This window comes from Falco naumanni, chromosome 1 (genome assembly GCF_017639655.2).
Source record: "Falco naumanni isolate bFalNau1 chromosome 1, bFalNau1.pat, whole genome shotgun sequence".
NCBI lineage: Eukaryota > Metazoa > Chordata > Aves > Falconiformes > Falconidae > Falco > Falco naumanni.
The window spans coordinates 104,688,632-104,701,816 of record NC_054054.1 but is presented as its reverse complement, the minus strand read 5'-3'; the positions used below and the strand labels follow the sequence as shown (position 1 = coordinate 104,701,816).

Below are 13,185 nucleotides of genomic sequence, written 5' to 3'. Positions count from 1 at the left end.
CAGACCAGATACACAGAGTCTTGCAGCCTGATCCCGTGTTAGCCCTGCCCAAGTTAAGGTTATGTCCACTGCTATTAGAAATAAGGCAAATTAATAGGAAAGACATTAACTATAAATAGGTGGGTCTGTCACTTGTGAATTAAGAATTACAAAGCTAAGACAAACAGTAGCATCCAATATATTTGGGAAAGCAAACAAATATCTTCTCAAAATATAAAAGATTCTTTACATACCACAGTAATTTGATGGGAGCTAAAACAATTGGAAGAATGTAACAGTACAGCATACAGCTTTTCTAATTATGTTAAGATAACATCTGCAGATATTTAGCACTCCAAATATTTTGACATTAGGTGCTGAATAAAATTCTCCCTGTTCAGATTAAAAATGTCCAAAAAAAATGAAACCACTCAGATGCTGGAATGCAGTGTCAGAATCTTTGGAAATCCGACAGGGATTTTTTTTTTTTTTTTTGACTGTGTATCAAGAGAAGATGAACATTTAGAAATTGTTCGAGTAGTCACACAACACTGATGCCAGAAAGCGCTCTCAGCAGGCTGTGTATTCTTCCAACAGTGACCACACACTCCAGGAACTCCTCAGAAAATTTGATCAAGGGTGACACATGTTATGCCTGAAGCCAAAGGTTGCTGCATGGTCAGCATGCTGATGGGAGTGGATAGGAATTGGGTGACACATTGTAGAGTAGTTTAATACAGGACAGAAGGTCCACCTGAAGTTTCCCAAAGAGGCCATCAGAAACACAAGCAGGAGGAGGTATAACATATGGAGGAGCAGGAGGTGTATGATACAGAAGAAAACATAAGGGAAGCTACTATCCAACACTTGTGTACACAAACATCATTACTCAGAAAGCTGCTGTCATACATCAGCAATTCCATCAAAGGTGATCAACTTGTTTTAATATTTTTTTATGAAATATTTTCGAAGGTAGGTTTGCAGAGTTAGTACATTTTACTACATACTTACTAATTGCTTTACTAACTAGACAATTATTACAAAACTCAGGTTGCACTTAGTCTATAACATGTGTTCACATACTTCACTTATTGTATTTAAGCAACATTAAATTTTGGAATGAGAAGATATTTTTAGAAGCAAATTTGCTGTGTGGAACCAAATGTTGGACTTTAAAACAAAGATCTCAAAATTTAAAAGCAAAGTCATATTTCACTAAAGGAATTCTTGAGCCAGAGTCTAGTACAGAACTACACAGGTGCAAGGATCTGTGCTAGATCCAGACTTGAAAGGAAGGTGCCTCAGCCTGCCAGACATTTGCAGCATGGAACTGCCCTGCAATCCAGGAGCACCAAGACAGCCTCCCCTGGGAGCATTTCACTGTTGGGACAGAAGCTTTTGTTTTGGTTATGGCAGGAGTTGGACTCTGCTGGAGTGGAAAAACATCACCGTCCTAGGATTTAGCAGCAGTAGGAACAGACTGCAATGCCCCGACTCCCACTGTCTTCTCTTACATTTTCTCAGTTTCTAAGGGTATGATGAGGGATGCTCAGTAGCAGTGAAGAGCTACTGTGATATTATGGGAAACTGTACTCCATAACCTTCATGCTGTATTTTCACATAGATTGACAGTTCTGTGTTTAACAGTTCACAGGGGAGCAAACCAAGACCTGGAGAAGTAAGGTCCCATTAACACCAATTTGAATACCCTTCTTTTTAGAGCACTTTAATGGGCTTTCAAACTTTCAGGTCTCTAGTTTTGATGTTCATTCTCATGGCCTCATCAAATTTTCTATCCTAATTACATTTGCTAGTTTAACATTTTCCTGGCAGTGTTGTTCTGCATCTCTTCTCCAGAGACCAAGAAACTGTGAACCAGCAGTAAAAAAGGAGAGGGTTTTTACACTCTACCATACAGAGACAAAAGTCCTAATTTTCTTATGCTGCTTTCAAAATTGTAAACACATGGGAATCTAAGAGGTTTGAAAAATATCAGGATGACAAGATGCAAACAATAGTTATTAAAAGTAGATAAAAATATTCCAAGAACTGAAATGGGGGGGTGGGGGGTGTTGAGAAAAGAAAAAAAAAAAAAAAAAAAAAAAGGAAGTTCTCAAACCATTACTTTAACAAGGCTACTCAAATTTCCTACACTACTTGCATTCTTACAGAAAGAAAAAAACCCAAACAGTAAGCTTAGAATCCCAATGGCATCACTTTAGAGGTGCCAGGGTTACCCTTAGAGCTGCTTCTTGCCCAAACAGCTAAGCTGTCTACCATCAATCTGCTTCTGGGATAAACAGGACACTGGCTACTGTCCCAAATTCAAGCAACATAAATAAGAAAGAAATCTATTTTAGATTTGTAAAGTGAAATAAGACCATGCCTAACTGGAGAGCTCCAGGGCAATGCTGAGTGCCTGAACTTGCTAGGGACAGTTTTCTTCTCCCGAGAGATAGCACTTGCCTTTGAACTTTCAGCCATATAGAAAAAAGGCTGAGTTGAAATGTCAGCATCATCTTGGATTCAAATCAATCAGCTTGATGCATGATTGCAATAGCTAAACCACTTCACCTCTGCACTGCCCTCACCCATATGTTCTTTATATCAGCAGTAAGCAGACTGGGTGGCTCAGTGGATTAATTTCCTGTCCTAGGCTTGGGCTCCACTTTAAACAAAACAAAAAACCCTGAAACTGGAAAATAAAAATTAGCATCTACTGACAGTTAAATTCACCAGACTTGTTTGCATCAAGTCTCTTTCTCCATCCGAGAAAGTAGCAAGACACCCTCTAGGAAGCCCCGATACAACTGGTGATTTTTAACTATCCACTCAACTAGCTGGTCACAGTTCTACAAAAACAATAAAGGAATTAGAGACCTTTCAAATGCTGACATACCTTTGGGTGAGGGCAAAGCAACAAAGGCAAGGGGGATGAGCCCCAAGCAGTGTTCACTTAAAAAAGGAAGCAATAGGAATCAGCCATCCCCGCCTTAGTAAATTAATACCCCACCGAGCAGCAAAATCTCCACCCATTTCTAGAGCTAGGCTTCCTCCAGACGGTGCTGCTCTTTATCAGCTACAAGGCAAGAGTTAAATTCCCACGATAATTTAAATCTAAACAATGTGCAGCCTTCAGCATTAATGTAGGTGCCTGCCAGCTGGTGACAGTTAAGTGGTTACTTACTCCAGCTAAACTTATTAGCTAAGGGTCAAGACACTCTGTAATAATCAAATTGCATTTAACAGCTTGCTTTATCAGTGTGGTATGTTACTGTGGATGAGTAACTGAAGGTGTGTTACAGCAAGCCATTCTCATCATAAGACTGTCATACTTCGGGGCTAGACACCCACACTGGACTGTTTCCTTTGTAAAAGAGAAGCTGACCTGTCATTTGGGAGATAACAAGCAAGTATGCATGTCGGAAACAGCTGCACTGCAGCCTTTGACTGATTTCAAGTTCTTTGACTTGGTTTCCTTGGTTCACCCTCCCACCATCCTATCTTCCCTCATAAAATGCTAAAAGAAATAAATTTTAAAAGGGCAAGGAAGGCCTTCCATAAGGACAGCTTGTAAAAACAATCCATCCTTCAGATAGGTTACAGTGGCTCCCCAAAGACACTGTTCCAGAACAGCACAAAAAAATGAGCAAGTATCAACCCTGCTCAACAGGGATAAAGAAGGAATCAATAAATAGGATCTCTCAAGCCTCAAGATGTTAAAAAAGCTATCAAGACTGAAGAAGGGACCCCACAGCCATACCCATGTACACACAACTCCCAAAACTGCTCTGTGTGCTTCATCAATCCATTATCTCCTGGCTTAGTCTGTCCTACTCATGAAAATGCAATCTTACTATTCCAGGGCCCATTGGGAAAGAAAACTTTTTACTTCAGCCTCTGGAAACAGGAGACATCTTGAAGTGGAAGCTCAAAGCCCTTGTAATTGCCATTCTGCTGACACATGGAGAACAATAGTGACTGTCAATGAATTAGAACATCTGCAACACAGCGAGAAGGAAAGTTAAAAACAGTGCAGGTCTAGCCTGCCTTCAGTCATACCTGCCTCGCATCAGCTTCAAAAGCACCAGCTACACATACAAGTGAAATGAAATATTGAGGAGAAATCTAACTAACACCAAAAAAAAGGAAGCATTTTGAGATTCTACCCTGCTAATTTGCTGTGGCTTCATAACTGCACTGGTTTTGTTTTGTTTCAGTTTAGTTTTCTGTTTTCTTTTGTCTGCTGTTTCCAGGAAGGACCCACACAGATGTAAGCATCTTACCCTCTCAGTGGAATCAGAGTTGTAGCAGGAGAGAGTGCAGAAAGGGAAGAGTACAAAAAGTTTTCTATCAGGTTGCCAAAGAGCCCTAAAACCTCTTCTCAGCCTCTTTTACTTGCAATATCATGCAACACTAACATTAAGAATTAACATAAGGAGCAAATAAACGCTTCAGTTTTAAAATTGATACCTCTGGACAGCTTGAGCAGCTATGCACACTAGTTAGCAGCGTCAATATTGCTGCTAGAGATTAGAGTGGCACAACCCTGCTGTACTAGGAAGGGGAGGTGGGGGGTTATATATATTTTTTTCCTTTCAAGAATACGGAACTGTTGGTAGCACCAGATGTTCGGGGGGGGGGGGGAAGGTAAAAAGAATCTCACACATGAAAGTGAGAGCTTGCTACTGGTTTTCTGCTCACACTCTGCAGACTGTATCCAAGCCCAAAAGAACAGTTCCACCTTGAAAACTGACTGCATAAAATTGTCACCTCATTCTACAGACCTGCTCCTGTGAGATCGCTGCTGACTTTCTCAAACAAGCTTATGTTGGCTTTTTATTTCCACTGAACTCTGCTGAGACAGATCTGGCACTGCGGGAGGGAGCTGGATTCTCTCCTTTACACCAGCAGCACCACTAAGCTGTAATTACTCACACCTGTCCAAACCTACAGGCACGAATGGGCTGCGCACACGGGCTTCTCGGGTCCCTGGTCAGATCCTCAGCCAGCCTGAGCTGCAGCTAATTTGGAAATAACTTCTGCCACAATCCTCAGCATCCCTCTTCCCTGCAGCAACAGGTAAAAACCCAAGCTGCACACAGCAGCTTCTCTTCCCAAGGCTCACTTCTTTTAGCAGCATGCTAAAATGCGAAGTTCTCTTCTGCAGACTGCAATTTAGGGTAGCTTTGCCACTTTTTAAGACTTTTCTTGAACTTCTGGGAAGCTATTGTTTCCTCAGCAGCCTGAAGCTGCTGTTTGCAACCATCATTCTTTGTAACTAGGAAGTTGTTTTGTTAGTCAAGAGGTTCACCTGCATTATGCAATGAGCACCAAGACGCCACAGCACAAATTAAGCAAGGTGCAGCTACAAAACAGGAGTTTGAGACGTTGGACACCCCCAACGACCAGCCAGCAGCATTGACCGGATGCGAATGAACAGAAAACTCAAGTCTTAGTTTCTCTCCCATTCATAATAAGCCATGAACACTCATGATGCAGATTCAACAGACGCCTCAGTGCCTAAACTTGAAACGCAATGGAGAAGCAGGACTTGTTTCAAAGCCCCAGAAGCAACAGTTAAAGCAGAAAATATTAGGAAGGAAAGTGCAAAACCTGCTTTTTTGTCCATCATTATAAGAAAGGGAAACTACTTTCTTTTATTCCAGCTCTGGAAAGAGCCCTGTTTTCCTCTGCGTGAAAGCCCAGATACCAAACCCAGAACTGTGTTTCCACGTGCACTGTGGAACTTTACTATTGCACCGGGGGACAGGTAGGAAGGGGAACCAAAGACCCCCGATTTAATTCAAGGCTCTCTGGGAACACTTATTATTTGTGTCCAGACCTTACAGGCATAGCTCTTAGAAGCAGCCATCTAGGGACCAGCTTTCATCATCAGCTACAGCAATCAATGGTGATGACAGTGGAAGGTTGAGAAGATAATACACTGATGTGGAGAAAGCACATTTTCTGAAAGACTGTGCAATTGGGACGCCAAGCATGAGCATATCTATGAACAGGTCATCCCTGAGTACCTATTTCTCACTTTCTTTCCCCCTCCCTGCAATCTTTGCAAGCATTCAGTATGGTTTATTTTCCAAAACCACCTTTCAGAGCGTGTGTGTGAGCATTCAGATAATAATGGGGAGTGAAGAGAATTGGTGATTTGCTCCTGTATTTGAGAGCAAATTAAGAAACAAAATGCAGCTCAACCCAGCCAGTCCATCTGCACATCCCTTTGCTGCTCTGGAAGGACAGATGTGTTGCTGGATAACTTACCCTCTTCACAGTTGCTCCCCGTGAAGCCAGGACAGCACCTCCACTCCAGCGTGGTCACAGTTCGGTAGGACATTTTGTACGTGGGCCTGATGAGAGTCCTGTAACTAACACAAATAAGAAGTCAGCAGAACACACTTAACTACTCAGGGGTGGTGTGTTAACTAATTCAGAGTACATCTTTCTGCCCGGATGTATTCCCAGAGCACCCAGCCACAGAAAAAGGAGACACGCAAAATAAAAGCAAGGGTTTACACCACAGTGTGGATCTGATTCAACAAGCCTTATTTTTCTCCTTAAACCTTCATACTCTTCTGGCTCTTCTCCACATCTCTCCCACAAGTAACACCAGCATGCTTTGTGGAGGTCGCATAACTACAAAGTCACTGCAAGTAGCAGGGATGATGACTCTTGTTTCCCTCACTCTACCTCCATGTGGATTTCTCTGACATTGAGCAAAGGCTGGCATTAACCTTTCCTCACTCCGTACTAACAGTGCTTCCAAAACACTGCACTCTCAAAAATTGCATAAATCTCTGGTGTCTTTCCTTCTTCCACCCTCACCACTCAGATCTGGGGTATATAATCTTTGTCACGATGATGTGCTTATCATGACACAAGACTACATCAGTGATCTGCAAGAAGCCTGTTTTCCAGCTTGCTGACCTGTGCCTCAGTTTTCCCTATGTGAAACAGGGTTACATTCTTCCTCATCACAGCCAAGGCTCGGTGCAAGACACATTCGTTAACTCCGTGTACAGCACACAGCACTCCCAGGGTCCCAATTAAAGCACAAGTACTGCTATGCCCTGCTGGAAACTAGAGATCCACCTGCAGACACAAGCAGACCTATGCAAGGCAACAGTGACTCTGAAGTCAACACAAAATGGACAGTTGCATCAATGCTTTTCTTTTAAAACAGCAGCCCTTCAAAGCTGGCAAACCAGAGTTTTCTCAGTATATAGCCAGACAAGTCTCTGCTGCTATTCGCGAAGCTAAAAGCAAACACAGAAGTCATACTCTACAAGCTCCCCTCAAAATTCCTACCCTTATTTGACAGCCAAAGGAATTTGGCAAGCACAGGGAGAGGCTGAAGCTTTGGGATTACAGTGTTGCAGGCTACAGCTCGAAGCTTCTCTCTCAAGGCTCGGCAAACACTGGCCCCGAGCACCCTGGTCTCCTGGGGGAAGAGTCTCCTGCCGCAGTGCTGGGAGCTGCCAGGAGACGGAGCGCTGCCCCAGCCTCAGCTGGGCACAGGGCCAACATGGAGCTACAAACTGCATGAATCTCACCCAAACCTCTGCCAAGGGGTAGCCGGCACAGGTGTACGTCCAGGATGGCACTGTGGTGACACTGGTGCAGTTACTCTGAAGAGCAGTGACAAAGGCTTGCCAGGAGCCTCTGCCCGTGTATGCCTTGGAAAGAAGGCAGCAGCTCTGTCATGGTTAACAGAGTCTTGGGGAAACTAATTTCTCAGCAAGCTGTTGCTGATTATTTATGCCAGCTGCCAAACACAGAAACCAACTTCTATAGCCACCAGACAGGAGGACCGCACAAGCTCAAGCTTCGCCTTGAGCATGGGGCTGCCTCCACTTGGAACAGCAAAGCCCAGCGATGGGAGAGCAATGCTGTCTCCCGAGAACATTACATCCTCACTCTCCAAGTTGCCAAAAAGCACGCCAGTTACCGCTAATACCGACAACTGTGATCCAGGCACTTGTCTAATACAGGCTGGAGAGAGCCAGCTTGTCCCACCTAGCTCTTTGCACTTCTGCATCCATGGTATTCAGGAGTCTGCAGTCATGAGCGAGTTTGAGGACTTGGCACTACATCGATGTAGGTAGACCTTCATCAGTGCTTTTTCACAGAGACCCCCAAGGCATGAAGACTTTTAAGTGTCTTGCTGAGGGTCTATCAGAAGAGCTCTGGCAAAGCTCAGGAACAAGTCTCCTGACTCCCAGTCCTGCCGTTGGACTCTAGACATCTTTCCACATGTAAGCCTCGAACCATCAGTCAGAAGTTCATGACTTTGTCACTAACACCACAGCTGGATTTGACCTTGAGATGAAAGTCTCCAGCCCTGTTACCAGTGTCCGGAGCCAGCTAGTCTCCAACCACACGGTGATTTTAAAACTATGTTTCTGCCAACACCAAGATGTTAAAGCTCTTTCAAACTTCATTATGAAGTGTGGAGAGTGGCTTGAGCCAGACTGGAATCTTGGCAACAGTTCTGTGTCGGGGAAGTAGCTATAGTTTAATCCTCAAACGAGCAAGGACTTCTCGGGGCATGACAAACGTGGAGCTCAGCTGTCACAGCCTACCACCCACCCTGAATTTCCTGGAAGAGTCCTGACATTCACAGCTCTGTTCAGCATTGTGCAGTCAGGCATGCAAAGTGGTCCCAGCTTGCTAGCTCCAGCTTGCTCTAAAGTTGGTCTGTTCTTCTAGCATCATTTTTCCCTAGTCATGTGACACAGCACCAAGGTCTGTTGTTACATGTATCATCACATCACATCCTGCAGACTTCTGACTGCTAGCCCAGAAGGGGAGCAAAGACAACTCCTTTAGAAAAGCATCACCACCCTCTGATACTTGAAGCATTGCAAGTGAGGGAAAGGAAAAAACATGGGAAAAAGGAGATAAAGAGAAGATACCTGCTAAAGATCAGAAGCCGTGGAATGAAACTATGTGGAAAACACAACAGGCAGAAGAAGGGATTGGTAGCAGTCTAGGGAAGCCTTTCCCTTGGATGTCACCCAAGCCACAAAGACTGGCATTAAAACCTGCAAAATCACAGTAAGAGGTTAGGGTGAGCCACCGCCTACACCTCTTCACTCCCCAGGCAGCCAAAGGATGTGCTCAGCATACACAGTCCCCTTCAGCAAAAGGCTTCCAAGCACTACCAGACCTGCCACTCTGCTGCAAGAGATGGGCATCATGCTTGCTGAAGCTCACAGCAAGATCCCAGAGAGTGAGGCAATGCTGAGGGAAGAACCCAGAAAACTCAGCTAGCAGCCACTGCTGTTCCTAGATCAGATCAAACACCCAGCTGCCCTTGGAGACTGCCTGAACAGTGTCAGCCAAGCTGATCCGCACGCAATCACCATTTGGGAAAAGGAGAGTCTCTTGCTCATGTCTAAGTGGCTGCCCAGGAAGTGGGGAGGGAGCGCGAGGTGACTGATTAACTGATTTAGGGGTATGAAGCTGGAAATGCTGGAGAGGTCAGGACACACTGAGGAGATGGCAGCCACCGAGTCTCACGCCTCAGCACACAAGGATGTATTCTCCTTGCTCCCAAGGAAGTGTCACTGAACACAAAAGCCAGTCATGACACAAGAAAGGGAAAGAGTGTCACATTCTTGGATCACAGCCTCAAAAATCAGGTCAAAGAGAAAGGCGTGATCTCTGCCATGACCCAAGCAGGACAGCCTGTCACACACAGGAAGTACCTTCCCCCTTCATGGCCCTGCCCTTTGACACTTAGAAACAAAGCTATTTGTACATGAAGCCCACATTGAGAGGGAAGGCGTGAAACTCATTTCCACATCACAAGAGACTGTTTTGTTAGTGTGATTCACTCGGCCGTTGCAGTTTGTGCCCGAGGAGACCTCAGTGACCTTTGGAGGCTTCTGTTCATTTTTATTCAAGTTCCAGATTGAAAGTTTCAACATCACTTACTGCTGGGTTTCAGGATAAGAAGAGGAATGAAACTGTATTTTTGACTGGCACAGAATCCAGAAACCAAGGAATCCAAGCTTTCTTTTACCTACTGTTCTCATGGCAATGAAGCCATCTGTCAACCCAGTGAGTCCAGCCCTGTAAATATAAGCAGCATATTGTCTTTTCAACAGGGATAATCCATTTTTGTTATAACAAGTGCTACCATTGCATTAAAATAATACCAAAAAGTTTATGGTAGTTCCTCTAACTTTTGGTACCCATGCTCTGATTTACAGACATTCTAAGCTTCCCCATAGAAGCTTAGAATGTTCTGAAAACAGATTTCTAATACATCAGGTTAAGCAACCTAATCTTGAAGCACTTGGTTGCCTTGGAAAGAAAGGAGGTTGGAAAGAGCTGGACAAGTATTAAGATAGAAAAGAATATCCTATGGCTGTACCCAGAGAGTCTGTTTCTCAGAAAAGCTATCAAGAACATATTTGGTTCCCAACAGCCACCATCCCCACTCCAGGCAGGCCATTGTAACTATCCTCTCAAAGCTTACCAGGCACTGGTTACACCAGGTACCTTATCTTGTCAGTATTCCACAGAGAACTTCACCTCAAACCAGTGCCACAGCTGATGTGGGGACAAGGCATAGCTTTACCATCATGTTTATACTCACAAGGCTGGCTGAGAGCATCACTCTGAATCAAACCTGCGGTCTTCCCCCCCCCCCGCCCCCTTTTTTTTTTTCCCCCTGCAGCCTCACCTCCTCCAACTTCCCTAGCACAGAAGCAGTAGCTCCCCAGGGAAGAACGTAGCCAGAGGAGTTTCAAATATGCTCCTGCAGACACTGGACAAAAAACCAAAACCTGCAGCTGCAGGAGTGTTGGAGGCCACTGTATGTATCTCCTGCCTTTGCCAAAGGGGAGGAAGAGGACTCCCAACTCTGAGCATGTCTGCTTTGCACAACTTACCAAAAGTCTAAAACCCAGAAAACAGAAACTTGGACACCTCCCACCCCAAGTTGTACAGAGCAAAGCACTAGTCTCTCAGTCCCAAGAAACAGACAAAGGACACAGACACATGTTTCTATGCCACCAGAGTAATCATCAGCTCCTGTCTTTGTAACAGTTAGATCTCAGTGCTATTGCAGGAGCAGCACTGCGCTTCCCTACCAGCAAGGAGGCAGAGCGGCCAGACAGCATGTCTGGACAAGATCAAAAAGCCTTCAATTAGCAGCCTGAGGACACGTGAGCCTGTGCACACTCTAAAAAGCAGATGGCCCTCCACCTGTGCCCAGCTAGCAGCACACAGCCATCTACACCTGTTCTCAAACCTCAGAACACACTTCTGTGCTACAGCTCAAATCTCTTATACACCCAGAGCCTCTATCTATCCTGTTCGCAGGAGCACTCTTCATCCTCTATTTATACTCTGTGTGTGTATGGGAGAGCAGGCATCTTTTTGCAAGCACATGACTGTGTATCTTGGAGAGAAATAAGGGAGTTAAGCACATAAGAGTTTGTGTGTAACTGGACTTCAAATAGCAATCCTAATGCACTGGAATAAGCTCTGGGATTTATTATTCAATTGACTGGAAAGAAAGAGAGAGAGAAGGATTTCCCTGTGGTGTTACTACTTCTGAAACTGAGGAGTAAAATCAGCTACAGGCCAACCTCTTGGGTGACAGATCCCAAACTTCTCCTACTGACCCTGTAGCAATAGCCTTCAAAAGCAGAGAAGACCAAAATGGATGAGCCTGCAAAATTCCTTCTTTGTTACTCTGCAAACTAGCTTGTAAAATCCCTCCGGGAGAAGAAATGTGTTCAGTTTAAATGAAAACAATGAAGAAAACCCAACATTCAAAATCACCAAATGGCAAAAATGATCCATGCAAGATGTGTAGTCTGCTTACATTAAAAATGTCATTGAAAGCACACAGTATTTGTGATAAGCTAAACCAGCCGGAATGCTGAAAGGAAAACAAACCCCATGCAATGACTTGCAGTTGGAAGGGGCACGACAGCCCAGATTCGCTGTGTCGCAAAAATGCTCTCCCCTTCCATCTCTCCCACCTTTGAATAATGTTTGAAGCTGACAGATTAGTAACTTCAAGTTTGGGGTTTCAATAGCTCTTGCTGAAGTACAGAGCCCAGGTAAGCCCAGACCTGCACAAACCAGCTATGGGTTTCCAGGGGAATCTTCAGATTCTCTGAAGCCAGGAAGTGCAGCAGAGGCAGGATGCTCAAATGCTAGAGTGAAACAGCTCTGTGACCACCAAGTACAGCAAAAATTCACAGGATAAAAAAAAACCCTCACACATCCTTGCTGGGAACATTAACTTTTCTAGGATGAAACAAGTAGAAGAGGAATCAGAATATCCTGCCGCAATCTGAACCAGCATGCTTCCAGAGATGACAGGGATTTTCATAGCAACAGAAGTCTGAAGCAGAAAATGTTTGTTTTCTGAAGGCTGTAACATTCATTTACGTCCTGAAATACTGTTCTACTGAGCACTACAGTCATACACAACTACTCTAATCAAAATAAGGCTGATTTTGGCCAGTGAGGGGATAACAAGCAGTCCTAGTCTCAAAGTCCTAAACCACAGTAAGACAAAAGAAGTACTGTTCTCATCTTACAGGTGAGGTGGCATCACTTGACCAAAGGCACAGGAAGTCACAAAGCTCCAGCAACTGAATGCAGGTCTCAAATCCTTGCCTGACCTAGGAGATCACCCTTCTCAGTGAGCCTCGAGAAGCATAGTGTCCCAAGCACGACAGGACTGTGCATTAGCCTGCAGCTGCTGCAGCAAAACAATTGCCCAGGAGAAGGCTTCCTATTCAGATGCCTGGGTTTACTGGCAGCTGGGTGCAACCATGCAGGCAGCAGAGACCCTGAGATGAGGTTGCCATTGAAACACCAAGCCAGAGGCTTTATCCCTTCCTTCAGACAGATAAATGGCACGCGATTTTTATATGTACACTAGGAGCTTCAGCCAGACCGCTGGAAAGTTGCCCGTTCACTTCGTAGCGTGACAAAGCAAAGGCATATTCTATGGTGCGCAGAAGCTGAAGCCTTCACTACACAAATGGAGAGAGTTCAAGAATAGATCTGCTGAGGGAAAGCCTCTAGCCAAGACTGCTCCAAAGCAACTCGGCACCCAAGCTAAATAAAGTCTGGGGTGGAGGGCAAGAACTGAGCAGTTCATCCCATCCCAGCCAAGATGACGACATTCCTGCAAAAGAAGTACAGCTGCCAGCT

The 13,185-nt window shown here is 44.6% G+C and overlaps 1 protein-coding gene across 7 annotated transcripts in view; it reads right to left on the bottom strand.

The window, feature by feature from the left end:
* Positions 1-13,185, bottom strand: part of COL26A1 (collagen type XXVI alpha 1 chain) — a 195,351-nt gene that overhangs the window by 136,995 nt on the left and 45,171 nt on the right. For 6 of the 7 annotated variants that reach the window (XM_040613961.1, XM_040613971.1, XM_040613990.1 and 3 more), the window contains one exon: positions 6,259-6,362. In XM_040613961.1, coding sequence (XP_040469895.1) covers positions 6,259-6,331 — 73 coding nt within the window. In that variant the 5' untranslated portion in view covers positions 6,332-6,362. The remainder of the gene's footprint in view (positions 1-6,258; positions 6,363-13,185) is intronic. The other variant, XM_040613934.1, reaches the window with a different exon arrangement.